General features: G+C 42.6%; 1 protein-coding gene across 1 annotated transcript in view; it reads right to left on the bottom strand.

Annotated features, from left to right (window-relative positions):
* Positions 1 to 11,535: 11,535 nt before the first annotated feature.
* slc4a3 (solute carrier family 4 member 3) overlaps positions 11,536 to 25,748 on the bottom strand; it is a 77,698-nt gene continuing 63,485 nt past the window's right edge. Inside the window, exons 15-23 of the mRNA XM_066686998.1 lie at positions 24,167 to 24,315; positions 23,569 to 23,763; positions 23,168 to 23,383; positions 22,971 to 23,060; positions 22,392 to 22,558; positions 21,663 to 21,916; positions 21,035 to 21,204; positions 19,436 to 19,609; positions 11,536 to 17,864 (exon numbers count right to left, since the gene is read on the bottom strand). Coding sequence (XP_066543095.1) covers positions 17,787 to 17,864; positions 19,436 to 19,609; positions 21,035 to 21,204; positions 21,663 to 21,916; positions 22,392 to 22,558; positions 22,971 to 23,060; positions 23,168 to 23,383; positions 23,569 to 23,763; positions 24,167 to 24,315 — 1,493 coding nt within the window. The 3' untranslated portion in view covers positions 11,536 to 17,786. The remainder of the gene's footprint in view (positions 17,865 to 19,435; positions 19,610 to 21,034; positions 21,205 to 21,662; positions 21,917 to 22,391; positions 22,559 to 22,970; positions 23,061 to 23,167; positions 23,384 to 23,568; positions 23,764 to 24,166; positions 24,316 to 25,748) is intronic.

Here is a 25,748-nt window from a genome sequence, read left to right on the forward strand (position 1 = left end):
CACAAAGGGACATGGGAAAGGAAGCAGCCGTCCAGCAGCTTAGGGCTGGTAATTGCGAAAGCGAGTTCCCAGTCCAGTTGATAACGGAAGGGACAGCCAGAGGGCTTGAGTGACTGCTTTCCCACCAAAAGTCTCCTCAGTGGCACTGCATTAGTCCAGACTCCAGGATCATACCAGCTTTCATTCACTGTGCAGCAGGTGCTATGAAGTGAGTAGCCATCCCAGGCAAAGGTAAGTGGGTCCACATTGCTGCAATATTGTTGTCTCTTTCATGCCATTTATTGTTTGTAGACTTAGATTTCTTGGATGACTCCATGTGCTGTCAGTAGATGAGTTTCTAATAAATATCACATGATATTCCTCTGTGTCTTTATTATCATAATTGCATATTTTTAGTAATGTATTAGACAGAGGTCTTTTAACAACAGCTCCACCCTTTAAAACCATTTAATGTGAAGGTGAAATAAAGCAGAAGGAGCTTTCCTTGGATGGAGGAACATTAAGTAGCACTGCTGTTTAATTCAAGAGTGTTTCCTGCCTTTGATCCATTTTTCACAGTTATTGTTCTTGACTTTTCAAGCATTCATCAAGCCAGCATCTTATTTCTCAGAAGGAGAATGTATTTCAGGAATGTTCTGTAGCTGCACAGCTGCTCTCATGGAGAAACACCGTCTCCAGGGATAAATTCATTAATGTAGAAAATGTAAAACCAGAGCAAACACATGGCCATCTGCTGTGGGAAATTACAGTCTTTCTATCGCCATGCCAACAGAAGACCGCTGGCTCTGAGCCTCCGGAAAACATCATTTGCAAATAAATTACAGATCAAAAGAATGAAAGATGGGCTGTCAGGGCTGACGTGCGTGTGGATGTGTTAACATGAAACTTATCCTCTAGTGTTAGAGAGGGGTGGAGTTATACTTCATCATTACACTTTAGTGTCATTTTGGAAGATTTACAGTTTTGTTATTGATAAGGAACGTTTGCATGTTTCCTCAAGTACACATCCATGAGAAAAACACTTCTGTTGTACTACATATATTGCCATAGACCTTTATTAATTTATACATTTTATTAATTTATTAATGTGTTATTAATTTTAATACCTAATAGTCATATACTTAACAGTGAATATGTATTTCACAGAGAGAGCTTAAGGTGGCTGTTGTTAGTTCAGCCATATTTCACATTCCAGTTCGCGAACTAAATTTGGAACCATTTGGCACGTTTCCACCGACATAAACTAGTTCACGAACCAGAAAAATCAGCTCCCAGCAGGAACCAAAGAACAGTAGGTTCTTCAGCTCAAACCGTGGCTGAATAATAGGAAATAAGACAGGAACACGTTTGTGTGTGTTTCTGGGGCTGTGTTTGGCACGACACATGCTGGAAAGAGCCTCGGCTCGCCGTTGGTTAGTTCACAAGCTCAGCAGGACACCTGTACACTCAGCAACATTTACACAGTATTATATCTCACAGAGAGAGGAGGACTGCTGAATTTGTCTCATTTCACATGAGTGTGTGTCTTTGCATGACATATCGTGAAGGGAATTGGTGGGGAGACATTATGTGGTGTAGTGTGTTTACAAAACTACATAGAGCTGCACTCAGCCTCCTTAAACTTCACATGCTTTACTTACATTGAATAAATAAATATTCAAGAAGCACCTCTGTGACAATGGCTATATGGCTAATGGTGTTCTGGAAAATCTAGTTTTTATATATATAAATATATATATATATATACATACTTATTTATTTAATACTCTAAGTGGTGCATTATCTCATTAACAGTGTTTACACTTTTTTACACTTTGTTGAACACAGTGTACAATAGTAAATCGTTGTATTCTATAGTCATGCACAGTATATATGGTCAAGGCCTACAATATAGTTGTAAAATTACTGACTGATGTCCATCTGTTGCCATGCACAGTTTGTGCGCCTCTCTATTTCCTGTTCATCATTGGTTAGTTTCTGTTGACCAGATACCAATTAGATAGTGGACCGTTCTGAGTGCAGCAGAGACACATGAGACCAGAAGTGTGTGTGTGTGTGTGTTTTTTCGGGGGGTGGGGGTGGGGGGTGCAGTGGTGCTGGATTAGAAGAGTTGCTTCTTTGTGTATCACAATGAGATTTAGTGTGGTTCAAAGCCTAGCCACCAGCAGTTCTGATGTGTAAGAGGATGACTAACTGTGCACCTTGACAGATGGACTCCAGGTTCTAACTGTACTTGAGCGAGGTGGAGTTAGACGGTAAGTGTTAAGTGTTCTAAAGCGACTAGTGAGTGTGTTTTGGGGAATTGTGGGACTGGGATAAACATGTTTATGTAGCATTTCCAAAGCCTGAGTTAAATATGTTTTTTTAATTATTATATAACATATTCTGAATCTTTACACAATGGAAGGCCTAGTTGTATTATATGCTAGTTATAGCACATGCTTGTTAGTAATGTAATAAATAAAATGTATATATTGTTTCAATCAGATGAGTTTTCCAACATACATATGACATTAATTGAACCACAATGTGTTACTTGTTTATACAATCTGAGATTAGTGGACTGTTACATTTTTAAATAAAGAGTTTTAAATAAAGAGTTTTTATAAAATGGAGTATTCTGAGTTTAAGAGAAAATGGAATAATCTGTTTATTTGTTCAATACCAAGTACCGTAGGCTGATTTGATTGAGGATTATATGCAGCCGATATTACAGGCAGCTCTGTCTGAATTATGTGACTGTAGTAATCAAAAACATCGCAAAAGTATTGTACTTTCAAACTTTAGGTGCCTTATAGGGTGGTTGTAAAAACCTGAAATTGAAATTTGTGCTTCATTGTCATTCACACACACACACACAGGCAGTGAATACACATACCCAAATCTATACTTTGCTGACAGAGTTGTTCCTGTGTTACATTTTCACTTGTGTTGGGTAAAGCTCATTTCTACTTGTAATATATTCACAGCATTAACAACACATTTTCAACAAAGTACCAAGAAATGCCATCTTTTTCACACTTTGACCACTTCAAGACCTTAAGCTTCAGAACAGAATTCCAAGAAAACCCTGACTGCCAAGAGTAAATGCACATCTTCCCAATGACAATAAAAGTCAGACTTATTCATGAGGTATAAATCATGGAACATGGGAGACTCATCAAATGCAAAGTAAAATGGGAAGCTTTTGAACTGCAGTGAAGCAAGCAGCTGGAGGAAGCCACTGAAGATGTCAGGCCGGCACAGATATTGCTTTAATATTCTGCTGGACAACACCACCATGAAGCTTGAAGTGCCCCCTACCAATTAAATGCCCTACATGTTATCACCAATTAATATGTCACATGACAACAACAGAGAACGGCCACTACCAGCTACCACTACCACTACCAACAATAACAATACCTTTAGAACCATCCTGTAAAATCTCATGTGGTTTATTCTGAAAGTTCATGTAGAAGGCAGGGAAATATTAATATTATATAATACTGAGCTCTTTAACTGTCATATTCTCTTCTTTGTTTCTTCCTTCTAGACACGCAGAGAAATGGAGTGCAGCGTGATCTCGCTGATTTCTGCCACTTTAGTCATGTGCTTAGCATTTCCAGGTAATTACAAACATACGGATGGAAATGTCAGATGAGCTCTGAGAGTTAGAGCCACTCTGGGAGATGCAGAGAGGTTTTAGGCTTCAAATGGTGCTCCTGCTCTTGGGTTTTATACCACCTAAAAATAATTGAAACCATGCTCTTAATGTCGGCCGCAGTGGGACGAAGGAGTCTTTCACAGCCTCTTCCCTCCTGTAGTAATGGACTGTGATTTATGCAAGAAGTAATTTGTTTATAGAGGAAATGGACTTTCACAGACATGAAATCACCACTGTCTGTTATTTACTGCACGAACGCTGCAGTGTTCTGGGGGCACGTTTATTTATCAGTTCATATTATTTTTAAATTGATTTTGGGGTTATTTCAGGGCTGGAGGGGACAAAACATTTGCTTTGTGACAGACCCAGGTTTGACAATGAGGTCTACAACCACTGCATACCACTGTACAGGCAAAGAATGGCAACCAGCAACTACCAGCAGGAGTGTCCTTGGCCAACCACTAAAGGGTGAGTGTTTTTCTTTTTTTTTCTTTCTTTGTGGGCATTTAATAGGCGCTAGTCTCCCTGTCTTCACTCCTATTAATGCCATTATGGATGGGACCATGAGCTCACAATGACATCTCACTGCTGGAAGAGCGTGTGAGGAAGATGGACTAAAAATAACAATATTCCAGCTTGTAGAGCCTCCTCCTGGAAGATCTATGGGCTGCAGTCATGGGAACGCAGTGAATCGCAGCTTCCCTGGAGTGCTTTTTGTTACTTCAGGTTTTAATTAATTAGAGCCCCACCAAACTCCATGACTGCACTATTTGGACGCTCCTTTTAAACCGTTTAGCTCATATGTTGTGAAAACCCTAAGTGCTCTTCTGCTACTCCAAACACAAACGCTGATAAATGAACGAAGCAAACGAAGGAATTGTGAATGAATGATGAATTAATGAAGTAAATTAATAAACTGCTTTCTCAGACACACCCGTCTGGACAAGAGGAAGCACTTAACACATTCATTGTGTGTTTAGTGCTATGTGTCATGTGTAGGTGAAGTAAACTGTCGACATCAACCATCAAAACTTTGTTGACACCTAGTTTTTCTAAAATAATTTTAATACCAATGGTGTCTGTTTGCAAAACCATATCACAAACAATGCTGTTTTATTCTGTGAAATTAAATAATGTTATTAAATCCATAACAATGAACATGGTATTAGAATTATACCATAGAGGACAACACATTTCCAATATATTTTTATGAATGATTTGCAAAAGAAAATGGTTTAATGATCATTGTCAGGAATCACGGAGCGGACTGACTGAGGCGGACGCATTTGCTAAAACGCGGACAGTTTAATAAAGCAAAACAAAGACAGCAGTTCTGATGTGTAAGAGGATGACTAACTGTGCACCTTGACAGATGGACTCCAGGTTCTAACTGTACTTGAGCGAGGTGGAGTTAGACGGTAAGTGTTAAGTGTTCTAAAGCGACTAGTGAGTGTGTTTTGGGGAATTGTGGGACTGGGATAAACATGTTTATGTAGCATTTCCAAAGCCTGAGTTAAATATGTTTTTTTAATTATTATATAACATATTCTGAATCTTTACACAATGGAAGGCCTAGTTGTATTATATGCTAGTTATAGCACATGCTTGTTAGTAATGTAATAAATAAAATGTATATATTGTTTCAATCAGATGAGTTTTCCAACATACATATGACATTAATTGAACCACAATGTGTTACTTGTTTATACAATCTGAGATTAGTGGACTGTTACATTTTTAAATAAAGAGTTTTAAATAAAGAGTTTTTATAAAATGGAGTATTCTGAGTTTAAGAGAAAATGGAATAATCTGTTTATTTGTTCAATACCAAGTACCGTAGGCTGATTTGATTGAGGATTATATGCAGCCGATATTACAGGCAGCTCTGTCTGAATTATGTGACTGTAGTAATCAAAAACATCGCAAAAGTATTGTACTTTCAAACTTTAGGTGCCTTATAGGGTGGTTGTAAAAACCTGAAATTGAAATTTGTGCTTCATTGTCATTCACACACACACACACAGGCAGTGAATACACATACCCAAATCTATACTTTGCTATACTTTTAAATCCATAACAATGAACATGGTATTAGAATTATACCATAGAGGACAACACATTTCCAATATATTTTTATGAATGATTTGCAAAAGAAAATGGTTTAATGATCATTGTCAGGAATCACGGAGCGGACTGACTGAGGCGGACGCATTTGCTAAAACGCGGACAGTTTAATAAAGCAAAACAAAGACAAGATACAAAGGAAACAACAAAACACGAAATGAAACGAAACTATCACAGAGACAGACTAGACTGGGAAACGAAACGACGACGAGGGAAACTACGGAGACAGACAGATAACATGACCGACATGACAAAGGAGAAATGAGAATGTGAATGAAATGAACGACAAACATGACGTGAAACAAGAGGGCTTAAATACAGACACAAACGAGACACACCTGGACAGATAACAAGGAGGACGGGTTAACACATGACACGGACGAGGAGGCGGAACAAAGGCGGAGACTTGAACATAAACAAAACAGAGCCATGTGCAAATAAAGCTCATGGCCGGGACAACAGACTGACAGGACGAAGGCGTGACAGATGCCCCCCCCAAGAACGCGCAACTCCCGGGCGCGTACTCCTAAACCCCCCAGGAGCTGGCGCAGGAGAGGGCACGAAAAACATGACAGGACAACAAACCAACAGGTGACAGGACTCAGGACAGGACGGGAACCGACACAGGAGCTGGGGACACGACAGGACCGAATATACGAGACGGGACATGGGACATGACAGGAGACTGACAAAGGGGGGCAGCAAGAGACGAGAACGGACTGGACAGGACAGGAGTGGACACATGGGACTTGATAGGGTTTTTGACATTGGACATGACAGAAGACGGGACAGGTGACAGAACTTGGTGCTGGGACTGGACGGGAGCAGAGACTGGTGACAAGACACTGGACAGGATAGGAACGTTAGACTGGACAGGGGTACGTGACTGGACAGAAGACAGGACAGGTGACATGACACTAGACTGGAACGGAGACGGGACTGGAGACTGGACAGGGGATTGGAAGGGAAACTGGACCTGAGACAAGACAGGTGACTGGACATTGGACGGATACGGGAACTGGACGTGAGACAAGACAGAGGGTTGAAACAGGGACTGGACAGGACTGACAGGGGACTGGACAGGAGACAAGACAGAGGGTTGAAACAGAGACAAGACGGGTGACTGGACATTGGACGGATACGAAGACTGGACATGACTAACAGAGGACTGAACCGGGGGTTGAAACATAGACTGAACAGGGCTGACGGGACTGGACAGGACTCACGGGAGACGGGACTTGAGACAAGACAGGGGGTTGAAACGGAGATTGGATTGGAGAGAAGACAGGGGACTGAACGCTGGACGGATATGGAGACTGGACGTGACTAACAGGGGACTGAACATGAGACAAGATAGGGGGTTGAAACATAGACTGGACAGGGCTGACAGGGGACTGGACAGGACTCACAGGAGACTGGACTGGACTTGGTAGGGGAACAGGGACCAAGACGTTTACGGGGACAGACATGAATACAGTAACAGGTACAGGGACAGAGACAAAGGCTGACACGGGTACTGGGACAAGGACAGAGACGGGAACCATGACAGGGACAGACAAGGGAACCAAAATAACAGGGGGGTGCCCAGGACTGGCTAATGTCTGTGGGGCAGTCTGAGGAACCAGCCTGGGCACAGTTCTGGGGATCGGCCCTGAAGTCCTTCGGGCCGACCTACGGACATGGACAGGGGAGGCCGTAGCCACAGTCACGGGGACAGGAGCGGCGGGTGCCGCCGTAGTCACGGGGACAGGAGCGGCGGGTGCCGCCATAGTCACGGGGACAGGAGCGGCGGGTGCCGCCATAGTCACGGGGACAGGAGCGGCGGGTGCCGCCATAGTCACGGGGACAGGAGCGGCGGGTGCCGCCATAGTCACGGGGACAGGAGCGGCGGGTGCCGCCATAGTCACGGACACTGGAGCGGCGGGTGCCGCCGTAGTCACGGACACTGGAGCGGCGGGTGCCGCCGTAGTCACGGGGACAGGAGCGGCGGGTGCCGCCATCACGGACACTGGAGCGGCGGGTGCCGCCATCACGGACACTGGAGCGGCGGGTGCCGCCATCACGGACACTGGAGCGGCGGGTGCCGCCATCACGGACACTGGAGCGGCGGGTGCCGCCATCACGGACACTGGAGCGGCGGGTGCCGCCATCACGGAGACTGGAGCGGCGGGTGCCGCCATCACGGAGACTGGAGCGGCGGGTGCCGCCATCACGGGGACTGGAGCGGCGGGTGCCGCCATCACGGGGACTGGAGCGGCGGGTGCCGCCATCACCGAGACAGGAGAACCTGCGACGTCGTCCTCGGAGGCAGGAGAACCTGCGACGTCGTCCTCGGAGGCAGGGGAACCTGCGACGTCGTCCTCGGAGGCAGGGGAACCTGCGACGTCGTCCTCGGAGGCAGGGGAACCTGCGACGTCTTCCTCGGAGGCAGGGGAACCTGCGACGACGTCCATGAAGACAAGAGAGCCGCGTGCCGCGCTCTCGAGGACAGGAGAGGCGCGTGCCGCGCTCTTGAGGACAGGGGTTTGTGCTGCTCGCCGGGCTCGCGCTGGAGCTGTAAAGGGTTTAGGGGGTTTCACAGGCGCACCCATTAGATCACCTCGAGGTGCGCCCCTGTTAGCCTCAGACCTCAGAGGTACGGAGGTGAGGCTAACAGCCCCTACCCTTAACGCCCCCCCAAAAATTTCCCCGGACCTGAGGGGGTAATCCTCCAGCGAGGGGGGAACTCCAGCACGGTTCTTCCGCCGACTCTTTCGACTCCCGCTGGCGCAACTACTCGATTCCCGAGTCGACTCCTCCGCTATAGGATCCGGAACAGCGCCAGGCAGGAGCTGGAGCCGGCGACTCCATTCCGAGGCCGCTTTCAAAGCCTCCCCCACAGGATCTTTGGGGCCTGTGCGGAATGGAGTCCGGCGAACGGCACACCCCTTGAGGTAGTAATCCGCGCTAGCTGCGTCCTTGTGGTCGTTCATTCTGTCAGGAATCACGGAGCGGACTGACTGAGGCGGACGCATTTGCTAAAACGCGGACAGTTTAATAAAGCAAAACAAAGACAAGATACAAAGGAAACAACAAAACACGAAATGAAACTAAACTATCACAGAGACAGACTAGACTGGGAAACGAAACGACGACGAGGGAAACTACGGAGACAGACAGATAACATGACCGACATGACAAAGGAGAAATGAGAATGTGAATGAAATGAACGACAAACATGACGTGAAACAAGAGGGCTTAAATACAGACACAAACGAGACACACCTGGACAGATAACAAGGAGGACGGGTTAACACATGACACGGACGAGGAGGCGGAACAAAGGCGGAGACTTGAACATAAACAAAACAGAGCCATGTGCAAATAAAGCTCATGGCCGGGACAACAGACTGACAGGACGAAGGCGTGACAATCATTTTCAAACCTGATGTGGTATTTCTGAAACATGTTTGAAACAAACATTTCAGTGAAATTTCATGCAAACAAATAATTTCGGTGGATTTTTAGATCAACACATCAACACAATCAACACATGAATGTGGCCATTCATTACTCACTCACAGACGCTCTCACTCCCGTATTTAGAAGAAAGATTCTCTAACCAGGGCTGCCCTCAGATCATTTCAGTTCTTTACAGTGAGTTTTATTCAGACATTTCAGTGACATTGTGTCATCGCTTTGATTCACTTAAAGAGACAGTAAACAAATTCACATTTCAATCTGAGGAAATTCTGTTGCATTTGTGCCCTCAGCCACTATGCCCAACTGGACGAATGTGTGAGGAACGTCATGCACCGAACCTTCTGTGGGGAGCCGTCTCTGAAGAACGAAATCTTCTTGAAACTCCATCAGACCTATTTCCCGCTCTGCCTCTTCATGCAGGACCCAGGCCTGCATGTGATCCTGCTGCTCACACTGCCATGCATCATCTTCACGTTCCTCATGCCCTTCTTCTGCATGTACGTCAATAACACAGACTGTGGAGGCTCTGGGTAAATGCTGCTGGAGCCTTTGGGCCTGAAACTCACAAAGTGTGTCATTTGAAGGAAACACACTTTAAAAATTTAGAAACTGGACTGTCCAGGGAAGATTATATTGATCATGTAGTGTAGTGGATGCCAAAAACATGCAGAAGACCATCTCCAGAGAAAAAATACTACTTATTCTATATGTTTTTCACCAATCGGGACTTTGTCCTTCACTGACATTCTGGATCCCATTTTCTTAGCCTCTTTTGCAGTTCCATTTTATAGAATTAGAAACAGAAACCTGTGAAAATGAAGAACCTTTTACATAAGACAGATGTGAATTGTTCAAATGTAGCGTGTACTGTGGTGTTTTCCCTGCAGCGGATTGTTCATGTGCTTTTCCACTGCATGGCATCGGCTCGATTTGACTTGTCTCAGCACGACTCTCTGCACCAAATGTAGACTATGACAACTCAAAAGACCATCTCTAACGGGACCCGGAGGCCGTGGCAGTAACATTAGGCGCTGTTTACTCATTGCATTTTTGCTTTATTTGACTGAAACTGGCTCCACGCCCGAGTGCTCACAGATCAGCAGAGTTTCCATTGTAGCATGGCTGTTCGTCAGCCAGCAGCTCAAAGAGTGTTTGAACCTCTACAAAACACCACAGAGTTAGGAATTGGTGTCCACATTTTTATACCGTCATACAGTCTTAAAATATTATCACAATATACAATGTTACAGTGGGGTCTAGGGTGCACTGTTGGGTTGCTTGGGCCTCATATATGAGTGTAAGTTGTGTTAAGGGTTTTCAGAGCTGTGCTGTTCAGCTCAGCACAGGCCGACAGTGCTTACAGACACATTTTGATGATAAAAAAACAAGTCTTTGTGGCCAATCTGCAAAGTTTACACATCACATTTAGTACCTACTTGGATTGCTTCATACCAGGCATGAGCTAGGACTAAAATAGTACCCAGTTCCAGGGACCAGGTACAAGATTTGCCAAATGGAATATAAAAGGAGCTGAGCTGAGCCGAACCGAGTAGGGTCCATGCAGTGGGAAAGCACGGAGGTTAGTCTGTTCAAAATACTCAGGATATTTGAAACTCTTATCAGACAATAGAAGTATAAATAAATATGGCTCTATTCAAAACCAGAGATCACCTTTACATTTACTAATTTTCCAAATGTTCCGTCTGCCTTTTTCCAGCAAGTAGAAGAGAATCCAATAAATTATGACTTTCTATTAATTCTAAGAGACTTTCTTTCAGTTAAAAGGGAAAAGACTCTGTATGGATTTATACTTTCAGTAAAGAAAAGTGCTGGTGGCATTTTCTGCTTCTCATGATCCAAGTAAATCCCAAATATAGATTTTGGCTCATGAATATTTACCCTTAGAGCTCAGTTCAAATTGATATTCTTATCTGATCGGGATAGTTGTGTGCATGGGTGGTATAATTCCCATTTAATTAATGTCCTTAAATCATCTTTGACTTGCCCTAACTTATGCAAGTCAATAACCAAAAATATCTCCTTCAGCCATTTTGGATGCACATGGGAAAGAATTTGCGAGCCAGCTATGGTATTTTTGTGTGAACTTTACATTTGCATTTACTGTTAAATATATGACATCTCTCAGACAAAAGCATGTAAAATTGCCTTTTTCAAAACAGGAAAAATAACATTTTCTTAACTGCCAGTGTAAATTCCAAACATAAAAATATTATTATTCACAAAGCTGTTTGAAACACATATTAAATATTTATTTTGAGACAAAAAAATAACAATTTGCTTTACAGTTGTTTGAAAACTTTTTTCATTTTTGTACAGTAATAGCTATTGGTGCTATTAATCAGTATTTTTTTCAGTATTGCTAAAGCTAAAGTAATACATTATTTACCATAAGGACTCATAACTGTAAAATGTTTGTCTATTTCTTTTCTTTTTGTTGACAAACAAACTACACCTCTTAGTTACAACCAGGCAACATTTTGAGTTCTATAGGAGGTTTGTTTGAAACAAGGTTTTGTCATGATTTCAGGACATTGTATTGACACATAAGTGCTGCAGAGGATTAATGAAACACACACACACACACACACACACACAAACAAAAATTTTCAATATTATTAAAATCCCAATGTAACCTTGATCTTTACTTCATAGCATTGCTTTGTTCTTAAGCGTTAAATCTAGGGGACATACATTCAATATCAAAATTGCAGATAGAGTTTAAGAATGTATACACAGCTAAATTGATCCTTACTAAGTGAAAAATTCTAATTCGAGTCAATATACCTGCTATTTCTAATCCTCAGATTAAGAGGAGCATTCACTAGATTAAATAATTTAAATATAACTATAAACAACAGGAAATTGATTGAGTAATATTGTCATATTCTTAGGATAATCTTAATAATGAGAAACATCCAATATATTGAATACATTTTAGAATTTTCCACTTTTTAAGATAAAATTTTTGGAGTGTACAGAGTGGATATGACAGTGACAGACGGCCACACTTTCAGTTATACACTTTGTTTCAATTTGTAAATGACTCCATTCACAATCAGTCAAATGCACTGTCAGATGTCCCTTATTTTTGCATTTGCACTTTTCTGTCATCGTATCTTTTCTACCAATCTCTTGGGCCTGGAGGTTTTTGACTGCTGTATACACTGTAGAAGGCTTCCCATGGGAATAATACATGGACTCTAAACATTTCTGATTGTCATTACTAGCTCTAAATTGGCAACAGGGCTCTATTAAAATCACATTTAGAGGCTACAGCCTTAAAAGAAACCAGAGGAAATTGTAAGAATGGTGGCTCAGACGTTCAACAATAACACCGTATGGAGGATTTTGGATGGGTGGTCCACACAACCAGGGTGGTACAGGCTGCTTAAAGTGTTGACCTATGCCAAGTCATTTCACCATTGCTTCCACTATTTATTTTCCATCTCCACATTGTAACATGTGAGAAACCACAGGTAGGAAGTGGCAGTCCTGTGCCTTTTTATTATCTCAAATAATACCCCACTTCCGAATTCTTTTCCTTACTGGTTGTTTTTCCTTTTTTTTTTTACTGTCTAGTCCTACCATTCCTGCCCCAGTCACACACACACACACACACACACACACACACACATAATGCACATAGTCATATGTAAAGTTTGGTGTGCCAAACGTATCAAAAAATGCAATCATGAAATACACTTTAATTCTTCTTTTTCAGAATGACTGACTCAGCAAATGATTAGAAAATCGGTACAACAAGTACACATAAAAGTACATTATTTTCACTTAGAAAATCAAGAACTCTTTGACCATGGCTGTTCAAACTTTTTCATATGACTGTAAACCCTTCACTGTATACACATACACACTGAAAAAAACTGGCAAGCTCCTTGCATGTCTGCACAGGTGTTATTCTCAGCCCACACCGAGCTTGTAAAACATCCACCAGACCAGTAACCCTGCCGCTCGTCTGGCTATTTGGATGAGCAACCTGTCTGCAGCCTTGGCAACCAACAGCACCACCTCAGACATGTCAGATGCACTCACAATAGCCCCCACTTCAAGACCCCCTTTTTGTTCCATCCCATCCATTGATTTAAGCCATTCCTCTATGGACCGTGTCCAAGCACCACCAGGGTCACTCTGAGAGCTGCTGGCCCTCATGTCGGACACATTATTACACACATACAAAGGCCCAGTGCAAACTTCTGAGAGGCAGCACTATTCTGGGTCAAGCATCTCTACTGTGTTACATTCAGCCAGTCACAATGGCTACAGGATACATGTGTTCATAGTGTTCAACAGAAACTAATTTTGAAAGGTTTGAAGCTCAAGGGGCATTCTATGTTGAAAAAAAGCAACCTTGAAACACAAGTATAGAAGTCATAGGACCTGACCAATACATCGTTTGTCTAATAATATCAGCTGATAATATAAGCATGTTGTGAATATGCTGATTTAAAAATTAGCGATAGAAAGATGAGTAATACTGGAAAATGTATAACTAAACTGGAACAATAAAATACATGTTGATGTAAAATAATAATTAAAAAAACAATGCAAATAACTTTTACACATCAAATTCACCAGTGTGAAATCAACATTATGAGTTTTAAATTTGCTCTGTCACGGCTGGGCAGGGAAGACGATGAGGCGGACGTACACGCAAGGGAATATCTTTATTTAACAAAACAAACACGAACAAACTAGGACAGAAAACAAACTAGATTAAACTGAAGAGAACTAGACAGGAACAAACTAGGACAAGGACAGACAGGAACCAGCTGTGAACCGGTGTAGTCATGAGTAAGCCACGAACAGAAACCAACATCTACACACAAGACCACAAGGGATACTGAAACAAAGGGCTGATATATACCCACAGAACAAACGAGGAACACCTGGGGGGCAGGACCACAGAGGAGACACAGGTGGAGACACTGATGAGAGGGTGGAGCTAAGGCAAAGACAGAGCTAAGGCTGACAGAGCACGTGATAGACAAAGGAAAACAAAAATAGAACAGGAAAGCACGAGGCAAGGCAAGGTCATGACAGTAATATCATTTTTATGTTTTAACACGGGTGAATTTGCTGTGTACCATGGGAACAACATGCTATAACAAAAGCACATTTCTAAGGAGATAACTTAGATATGTTAAACTGCAATTTATCCCTTGATTTTAAACTGAAAAGTTACAAACAGCTAAGCCATGTTTATCCATTAGAACTGAAGCCTGTTTCACCATATAAAGCTAGATCTGACAAAATTATAAGATCCAGGAATTAGCTCCTTAAAATTGGTACTGATCACAAGACTTGCATACTGGTCAGGCCCTAATTGGATCTTCTATCACTAATATTCAGTTGCCATCTTGGAAGCCTAAATCACAGTGCCCCTTAATATAAACCTAGTAAAAAACCGAACTGCATGTGGCATACCTTAAAAGGTAACACTGGGAACTTCCACATAGCAGAGTAGGGCTTGACTACCTGCCTTGGTAACCAAACTTCATCAGTAAGAGTCCCTGGGCAAGATTCCTAATGCTACATAAGCCTACATCTGTGTTATCATAAAAGTTGTATAAGAGCATCTATCTGCCAAATGCTGTAAATGTTAATGAGTGAGGTGTACTGGGGCAGGAAACTTCTTTGCAGATCTAAAGCCCTAGAAGACAAGCTGGGCTCTCCTGGTTTATATAATAAATCTCAAATGATTTGCCTTGAGTAACTGCCCTTCATTTTCAACTGGAAATGTGACAAAAAAGACAGGAAAGTGAAATGGACTTTATCAGTGGGACGTGCTGTGTCATGGTGCCTCTTCGTAGACAGAGGACAGGGAGTCTAGTAGTTCACAGTCAGTGACCACAGTTCTTTGTGGAGATGTCATGAAGAAATCAAGCCAAGGGAACTCAGCACAGGGAATATGATGGCAGTGTTGTGTCTCCAAGAGTGCAAGTATTATAAAGCACCAAACATTACACATTCAATAGAAAGCAGAGGAACCATATAACAACTTTCTGGCAACTTACTTTTGTCTTATAACCACTGTCCAGCCCACCTAGTCACCTCACACTTCTAACAGCAAGACTGAGTAACGGGTGAGTATAATGAAGTACCAAATTTGGCCTCAACACAGTGTTCAGCTCAGGCTAAATTTGAGAAATATGACATTATTCGCCATCACAATCACAGCGTCTGCAACAACCTGGCAGAGTGGGTAGCAGCATTTGGTTTTGTGTTTTCACTAAAAGGTGTACTTATAGCAGTAAGTCATATTTCCATCATTACACAATGCCCCACACTAAAACTATTTCAAATAAAGTAAACTGAAAAACAAAACAAACATAAAAAAAGAGAAAAAGCCTTCAGTGAAATGGCCTGTGGGAAAGCGAACCAGGTCTGGGAAGCAGAGCTCATGAGGTTTGCGTAATGTACATAATCACGCAACACAATCAACAGGAACATGGACAGGACGTTATTTACAGTCTAAAGGGCAACTCTCTCAAAGGCCTTTTACAGCTCGCTCTCTCTGCAGGGAATTGTGGTTTGGAAATCAGAGATTAATCTTAATGTGTTATCAGACGAATGATGTGCAGCACTGTGCCAAAGTCGCCATCCATTCAATTCATTTTCAGTCAAAACAGCTTGTTATTTGTTTATCAAACGTTTATCAAAACAAAGTAATGTCAAACACATTCAGTGATGCTGAGGTCAGGACTCTCGGTCGCTCTGTAGCTTAGCAGCTTCTTGGTTTGATTTGCAAATGTCAGTCTTTTCATCTGTTTTCTTTTCTCTGTGATCTTATATGTAGTTTCCTGAGGCATAGCATATTATAAATGAATAAGTTCATGGCCTATTGACTTAAAATTAAATAAATGGATGGTTAGGCTTTTTGCACAGTACTGAAATACCTAGTAAATATAACAGGAGGCCCTGAATCTTTTATCGAAATAAGCATGATAAGCTGCAAAAAAGCATGGATGTGTTGGCTATGGTGTGATGCTGATTTTAAAACATCAAACACTTCCTTTAAACAAGTTAAAGTTTGACAGAGGGACCCAGGCCAAATTTCCTTAATGACCCCAACCACCGATTTGGCAGCAGAATGAAGTGGAGTCAAACACTCTAGTCCAGATTCTAGCTCAAGCTATTGTGTTAAGTGCATCCATTAATATATTGGCAGTTTAACAGCCTTAGGAATATCTTTGAACTACGTCTAAACATCTTAAAATCAAATTTATCTTGTATACTATGGCTTTTTATGTGTTCCTATAAAACATATACATAACAGAACAAACAGTACCAAGTCTCTATATATTAGGTCACATTATGAACACCAAATAAACGATGAGGGAATTACATCCTAAAGTTTTGAGTCTGACATAATGTTCAGCTTCTACAAGAATCAAAAACAATGTTCTAATCAGAACTCTCTTTTGATGAAGTGTCCGTATCGATGCATCTGTCTTTAGAAGGAGGTGCTCTTCAAAATAATGAATAACGCCACTCATCATGTACAGCAAACAGAACACAAAATTAATCAAAGGAGCAATCAGAAATTTCCCCAGTGATCCTCATTCAATTCTAGTGGCCTGGAAGTATCAGGTTTTTTTTTACTAAACCTATTTTTAACCTGGCTGTCGGAGCGTAAACTGGCCAAATCACATAACTCTCCAGTGAGCTGCACTTTGAAGAAACTAGTCAAAATAATGAAATATCATCTTCAAAATTGTTGGCTATATTTTGGAGGTAAAAATAACTGATTGCTGCTTTGAGGTTAAGAGCTGACCCTCTACTCAACCAGAGAGTCCATCTAGAGCATGGAATTCACCACAAAGCAAAAAAAAAAAAAAAAAATCACTTGTGCTGAAGTATACAGGGCCGGCAGTACTGCATTCAAGTGAAAGGATTGCACAAACAAATGCACTGAGCCACCCTGAGGGGGCCTGAATTTGAGGTGTTACTGAAAAAAGTGAATTCAGACCCTGTGGCCAATGCCTACAGTACAGAAGAGAAGGCAACTTAGATCTACAGGCAGTGGGCTTCTAACAAGAGAGAGGGGGCTGGGGGTTGGTGGGGTACGGCCTCTATTCAGGCCATACGGGTACAAGATAATTTGTTTCTTTACAGCCATTAAAAGTTAATCAAATGGCATGGTTTAAGGTGCATGGTCCATTCGTTGTCTTTCAGTCACGGGGCATCAGCAAGACTAGAGGAGGCCACTTCTTGTTGAGGAAACAAGGACAGGTTTTTCTTAAAAAATATAGATATATAAATAAATAAATAAATAATAACAACAACAAACAACTGTATCTAAATCATGTGAATCATCTGTGTTAATATCTTCATTTTACATTGAATAAATACAACATTTCAATATACACCCTAAAGATGAGCGGGTTACCAGAGTTCCTCGCTAAGCCTTATGATGAGTGTCACCTTTACAGACAAAGGGTGTGAGCCGTGTTCGTTTGGTTAGTGCAGCTGGAGGATCGAAAAGCCCCCTGGTGAAATACCCTCAGAGTCATTTCTACACAAGCATGTGAATTTCATTGTATTCATCCCGGCCGTCTTCGTCAAAATTGGGTGTGTCTTCGTCTGCATCCAGCTGCAATGAAAGAAAAACAAAATAAAAGCCACTTTACATCAAATGATCCACAAAAGGACGTAAGCATGAGTGTTTCCTAAGACTCGCATGCCTCATATCAGCAGAATCTTGCAGCAGCGCTGTAGAACAACTCCCAAAACAGAGCTTGTGCAACAGGCCTGCTTCAAAACCACTGAGCATTACTAAGCTGAAATCAGCCTGCAGACGTAAAGTCAGCCAAAATGACTAACACACAAATACACACACACACACACACACACACACACACACACACAAACACCAGAGAAGAAAGGAAGGAAACAGAGTCACATGATCAGACAGAATCTCCAAATCTGAACCTGTATCCACAAAAATTCTGAAACGTAAGAGAAAACATCGGTGTGAATAGAGTCTGAGATGTATGGTCAGACAGGGAGCCAAAGTGACCCTGGATCAGACAATCTACAATAGAATTTAAGTCACTGAAAACTTTCAAAGGATGTGCATTTGTCTGAAAATGCTGATGGCACAGTCCTGGTCACTGCATGGCCATTGCTGTTTACTGCCTGCATTTAGTGTTTATGTAAATGTAACATTCATTCATTCATTATCTGTAACTGCTTATCCACTTCAGGGTCACGGAATCATTGGGCGCAAGGCAGGAATACACCCCGGAGGGGGAGCCAGTCCTTCACAGGCAACACACACACACACACACTCACACCTACAGGCACTTTTGAGTCACCAATCCACCTACCAAAGTGTGTTGTTGGACTGTGGGAGGAAACTGGAGTACCCGGAAAAAAACCTCGCACACAAAGGGAGAACACACTACACTCCTCACAGACAGTCACCCAGAGGAAACCCACGCAGACACAGAGAGAACACACCACACTCCTCACAGACAGTCACCCGGAGGAAACCCAAACCCAAGCAGGTAGTGTCGCAGTCACACAGTTCCAGGGACCTGGAAGTTGTGGATTAGAGTCCCGCTCCAGGTGACTGTTTGTGAGGAGTCTGTGTTCTCCCCGTGTCTGTGTGGCTTTCCTCCGGGTGTTCTGGTTTCCTCCCACGGTCCAAAAAAAAACGCACATTGGCAGGTGGACTGGTGACTCAAAAGTGTCCATAGGTGTGTGTGTGTGTGTGTGTGTGAGTGAATGTGAGAGCGTGTGTGTCGCCCTGTGAAGGACTGGCTCCCCCTCCAGGGTAGGCTCCAGACTTACCGCAACCCTAAACTGGATAAGGGTTACAGACAATGAATGAATGAATTCATGTTGCTATTTGGTTGAACACTATCTTTTGAAATTAAGAGTGTGCTATCTCCCCATGTTATAGCCTCTGCAATGAGAGCATTACTGAGATGAAGTGCTGATGTTGAAATCTTATTGAACTGTGATTCATCACTCCAGTGAACACAATTTCATTGCTCCAAAGCCCAATGTATACAGATTGATTTCATGCTTTTCCATGGAGATTATACAAGCTGTGTGTGCACAACTGAATATCTGTATTCACAATGAGTCCATTAATATATACATATATATTATTTAATTATGTGCATCTTTATGAACAGTGCCAGTGTAGGGACTCACTGCTGCCAGCTCTCTCTCTGCAAAGATCTTAGTGAGGATGAGTCTGCGAAGAGGAACGGTCATGATAAGGATGAATGGGAAGGCCAGGGATGCCACAGTGGACTTCACCACCCACAGCAGGACGATACATAGCAGCTGGATTATGGTGAACATGTTCATACGCCATGTTTTCACCTAGAGTCACAAGGGAAAGACACACTGGTGTTAGATATTACTGCAAAACATATAACTGCTCACTTATAATTATGTGGGCTTATCTCAGATGGGAAAACAGAAATAGAGTGTTTGGGCTCCACCTAGTGGATGCTACAAAAGTGAATCTTGGTTAACATGTCATTTATGAATTTATGAATTTAAGATGCATTTATATATTATGTTATATGGCAACTTCAGTACCTTACACTGCCTGGCATAACTGTTATTAAGTATTTACAATTAGTTATGTAGGTACAATTAAAATCATGCATAGCACCTCAAAAAATAAGAACCCAACACATCATAAAATGAGCTTCCTTTAAACATAGTAATGTGTGTTCATAAATATCAACCAGGGCCTTCTCATAATAGGTAAAAATATTCATACTATTCCTAAGGACACTTGTTATAATGCAATATGAAAGCGGTCTTCAAGAAGTTATTTAATATAATTTGCATTATATAGTGATTGTACAGTAGAGCTCCAGGGTCCTGGAGGTTGTGGGTTCGAGTCGTGCTCCGGGTGACTGTCTGTGAGGAGTGTGGTGTGTTCTCCCTGTGTCTGTGTGGGTTTCCTCCGGGTGACTGTCTGTGAGGAGTGTGGTGTGTTCTCCCTGTGTCTGTGTGGGTTTCCTCCGGGTGACTGTCTGTGAAGAGTGTGGTGTGTTTTCTCTGTGTCTGCGTGGGTTTCCTCCAGGTGACTGTCTGTGAGGAGTGTGGTGTGTTCTCTCTGTGTCTGCATGGGTTTCCTCCGGGTGACTGTCTGTGAGGAGTGTGGTGAGTTCTCCCTGTGTCTGCATGGGTTTCCTCCGGGTGACTATCTGTGAGGAGTGTGGTGTGTTCTCCCTGTGTCTGCGTGGGTTTCCTCCGGGTGACTGTCTGTGAGGAGTGTGGTGTGTTCTCCCTGTGTCTGTGTGGGTTTCCTCCGGGTGCTCCCGTTTCGACTCACGCTTCAAAAACACACATTGATATGTAAATTGGTGACTCAAAAGTGTCCGTAGGTGTGAGTGTGTGAGCGAATGTGTGTGTGTGTGTGTGTGTGTGTCTGTGTTGCCCTGTGAAGGACTGGCGCCCCCTGCAGGGTGTGTTCCTGCCTTGTGCTCAATGATACCAGGTAGGCTCTGGACCCACCGTGGCCCTGAACTGGATAAGGGTTACAGATAATGAATGAATGACTAGTGATTGAAAAATATTCATAAATTCTAAGCACTACACAAACATATTCCAGGTGTTCTATGTGTGCTGCATGCTTTATAAATAAAATAAAGGCATATCATATTATTATAGGTGATTATAATAAATTATACCTTATTTCCCAAAACATATCACAGTGTTTGCCTTTCCAGTAAAATCCATTCACACATGCAAAGAAATAGAAAACTTGGGCTTGTTGTATTTTCTCACTTTGGTGACATAGATGTGCTCAGGGTGGTGTTTGGCAGGGGTGACCATAAGTGTGATGCGCTCATACAGCTGGATGCCAGTCAAAGAGGTGATGCCCATGTACAGAAAGATTCCAAAAAGCACAGCCAGAGGAATATGTCGCAACACGTCTGTCATCACGATGGACATGCCTGCAGTTTAGAGGAACAGGTAAACAGTCTCCAACTGTGGCAAATGTCACAGAGCAAAAAGCAATAGAATTTGTGCAAAACACATAGACCTAGTCCAAATTCATGTTATTTTGTCATCTCTTCCACTTGGACGAAGGACTGTTATGCTGACTGGGTGCAAACTTACACAGGATTGTTAAAAAAAGCATTGCTGAGATCATGTAAGTGTGAGTTCATGTCAGTTTCTTCATTTTCAATTATATGTATATATATATATATATATATATATATATATATATATATATATATATATATATATATATAGAGAGAGAGAGAGAGAGAGAGAGAGAGAGAGAGAGAGAGAGAGCTAAAGCAACCCCTGGTGGAGAATCTTCAACCTGCTAAACCTGAATGTGTGAACTAGTTCTATGCAAAATATTAAGTTCTCTTTTTAGGCCTATAGCTATAAGTTCTCTTACCTACGAGAATGGCCACACACATCCCAGTCACTCTCTGCTCCTTGACCTCTTGGATCATAGGTTTTTCTCCAGGGGCAGTGGCCTTGCTCATGACTGTCAGAGCGTTGACGTGGGTCACTGAACGTACGGTGGCGGCTGTAAGCCACGGCAGGCCAAACAATGGACATATCGCCCCCAGAGTCACAATCAACAGTAGATCCAAGTGGAAGCCCGAACCCTTCATTAACCGACGCTCCTTCTTACTCACTATCAGTCTGCAGAGAAAGAAAAATCAAGAGGAGTGATGTAATTTAGGTAACATTAAACTACTGTAACATTTCTGTGGGAAGGGGAAGTTAATTGTCATCATAAAAAAAACCTACATTTTTAAAGAACAAGGGAAAAAAGTATGGTTTTCACAGCAAGGCTTTATTCTGTTAGATTCTCTGTATTTCTGAAATGGTGACTTTGTAATAGAAGGGAATACTGTCCAAATGTCTTCTAGAGAGGCTTCTTAGAGTCTGTAACTTCTGTAAGTAACCCTGAGCGAGTGGGTGTTTACAAACTCTTGTATAACAGATAATATATCAAGATTTTCTGGAAATCCACTGGTCCATTCATCATTTTTGTTGTTATTGTGTCGTCCATGAAAGCGCATACAATATGAAGCCCATACGAAAATAAATAAACAAAAACAGAACGTTTTCTCATGAAAGTGATGTAATGTTTTGAGCACGAGCCTGCACTCACGTGGTGATCTGTGTTTCCATGAAGATGAGAATGAAGACGAGAAGGGCGGGCACCACAGCGGCTCCCATCATCCACGTGGGGAAAGGCTGTTTGTCTCCGAACGGGCTGATGAACCAGCCGCGTTTTTCGGGAGATGTGACTGAGAAACCAGAGGGCACGTTCAGTTTCTGCAACCACAAAACATCACAAAACACAAGTGCTCAAATCCCAGTCCCCGCTGTTCACTGCACCCTGCCAAGCCTTCCACCCCACTGTAATGTGCTCTCTGAAAGAAAGCTGGCTTCAATTACAGGAAAGCATTTAATAAGGAGTATGAGCAGGCAGAGGAAATCAGAGCACAGTTTGTTGCTCTGTATTGATGGACATGATGTTATCCTGTGGTGATTTCTGTTTTATACTTACGCTTTGTACACTGTATGTCTTGTGCTTGTTGAGTATTTCCTTATTTTTCAGATTGTTCAAATACATTCAACAAGAAAATAATATTCTCGTGCACATTATGATTACATAATACACTTGAAAAAAAAACCTTTATCAGATCCTAACAAAGCAAAAGAGGTTATGCACTATTGTGGTTACCTGTGTGTAGGTATCAGGAATAAAATAGTCCACCACAACAGACAGCAGGATAGAGATGGGAATGCCAAAGTCTCCAATGATTCTCCTTACCTTTGGATTCGAGCAAACAAGAGAAGAAAAAAAAGATTTGTTAAAATCTCTTCAAGTTTTCTTACAACTACTGCTCTGTGGTTTCTTTCTACACAGGGCCACTTTACCTTGCCACCAAGGAAGCGACTGTTGCGGAACTTTCGGAGGAAAAAGGCCACGAAGAACGTTCCCAGCATGAGCACGAAAGAGAGCAAGGCCGTGTTGGGCTGATTTAGAATAGGGCCCTCGATCTCCACACTCTTCTTAGGTGTGTCCTGGAATCCGAGAGCTGAGCTGTCTGGAGATGCTGGGTAGCTCCTCATCAGGGGATGCTCTTCAAAGACCTAAAATAGAAGCTACTATCATCATGCAGTGACTGAATACTACCTGAGATCACCTTTTTTGACAGAGAAGTGACATAACAACAGAGAGAAAACGGTGCACCTCCATGCGTGCTTTATGTTGGTGAACTGGCTTATTGTAAAGAAAATGTTTAAAGAACGTTCAGTTGTAGGCACCGGATCATTACCTTTAATAGTTTGGAGAAGGTTTCAAAGATGAAGATGAGGGAGATGAGGAAAGCAAAGATCTCCTGAGTGAAGGGTGAGATGTAGCGCACGAGGAAGCTGCCCTCAGCTGCTACGATCACCAGCACAATGAAGATGAGCCAGAAGCCGATCCAAACTCTTCCTGTGAGGTACTCAAAGCCCTGTGCCTGGCAGAACTGGTCCAGAGAATAGGAAAATAATGAAAAACATTAAAGCTATTTTAAAATATCTTTGTAGCTTTGGTGGAAAAGAAGTGGACATCAAACATGTCTTGGGTGCATGGCACTTGCACAGAATTTAGGGCAAAGGGAAAGTTGTGTAAATGATAGTCTTTGCCAAGCTATTCCTTCACTCCTGCACAACAGTGTCCTTGGACTGACAATAAATAATGGATAGCATCCAGTGAGTGAGTCACCAATGCAAAGCAAGGTCCAAGAGGTTACTGTAACCCCAATACTTTTTGTGTGGAGTAATATAATTAGGTGTGAAACTTTCACTACTCAATGCCTGGTAAGAACAATTCAACAATGATGGAGCTGCTGCTAGACTCAGCAGCTGGATGGTCCGGAGGGACTGTACCTTGTAGAAGGCCTCCTCAAAGACGAGGAGAGGACCAGAGAAGCCAATAATGAGTAGCGGCTGTCCTGCCAGAAGGGAGAACAGCACCCCGACTGCTGCAGTGGAAATAATGAGCTCTGAGACCCCCATCATACCTTGTGTCTTTTCCCCTAAACAGAACAGAACATACCGTATGATCTAAATATAAGTTATGAAAACAGGGTCAAAGAAACATATTAACTCCAGTCAGTGTATACATAAATTAGGGATATGCATTCTGAATAATTCTGATATTCGGGTGTCCATAAAAATAAATGAAAGAATATCAAGTTAACCTTGGCATAGAGAAAGTAACAACCAACAGGGTAAAAAAACACTGTCTGTTTGACCATTATTAGCACAGGGTTTTAGGCTTAGATTTAACATGATATCAATAGTATACTGAGTGTCTTATTCCTCAAAAAAGGCTAGGGAAACTGGTAGATTTTTTCGTTAATTGAGTAGCAATGGGAAGTGTAGCAGTCACACAGCTCCAGTGGTGTGTTCTCCCTGTGTCTGAGTGGGTTTCCTCCGGGTGACTGTCTGTGAGGAGTGTGGTGTGTTCTCCCTGTGTCTGCGTGGGTTTCCTCTGGGTGACTGTCTGTGAGGAGTGTGGTGTGTTCTCTGTGTGTCTGCGTGGGTTTCCTCCGGGTGACTGTCTGTGAAGAGTGTGGTGTGTTCTCAGTGTGTCTGCGTGGGTTTCCTCCGGGTGACTGTCTGTGAGGAGTGTGGTGTGTTCTCTCTGTGTCTGCGTGGGTTTCCTCCGGGTGACTGTCTGTGAGGAGTGTGGTGTGTTCTCTCTGTGTCTGCGTGGGTTTCCTCCGGGTGACTGTCTGTGAGGAGTGTGGTGTGTTCTCTGTGTGTCTGCGTGGGTTTCCTCCGGGTGACTGTCTGTGAGGAGTGTTGTGTGTTCTCCCTGTGTCTGTGTGGGTTTCCTCCAGGTGACTGTCTGTGAGGAGTGTGATGTGTTCTCCCTGTGTCTGCGTGGGTTTCCTCCGGGTGACTATCTGTGAGGAGTGTGGTGTGTTCTCCCTGTGTTTGCGTGGGTTTCCTCCGGGTGACTGTCTGTGAAGAGTGTGGTGTGTTCTCAGTGTGTCTGCGTGGGTTTCCTCCGGGTGCTCCAGTTTCCTCCCACCGTCTAAAAACACGTTGGTAAGTGGATTAACGAGTCACAAAAGTGTCCCTAGGTGTGAGTGTGTGAGTGAATGTGTGAGAGATTGTTGCTTTCCTATGGACTGGCGCCCCTTCCAGGGAGTATTCTTGCACCCAATGATTCCAGGTAGGCTCTGGACCCACCACAACCCTGAACTGGATAAGCGCTTACAGACAATGAATGAATAAATGTGTAGAAAAGGCTGCCCTTTTTAGATGAGCTAATGATCAAACCCAGCTCATCTTATAATATTCATCATCTTTAATATTCACATTATGCCAGGATTTTATTTTGTCACAAAAACATTGTATGCCTTCTCAGTCACCTGTTTAAGAATATGTCCATGTCATCAAACATATATTAAAGTGTAGCACTATTTTGAAATACTGGAAAAAGAAAGAGCTGATATGT

This window comes from Hoplias malabaricus, chromosome 12 (assembly GCF_029633855.1).
Source record: "Hoplias malabaricus isolate fHopMal1 chromosome 12, fHopMal1.hap1, whole genome shotgun sequence".
NCBI classification, from domain to species: Eukaryota; Metazoa; Chordata; class Actinopteri; order Characiformes; family Erythrinidae; genus Hoplias; species Hoplias malabaricus.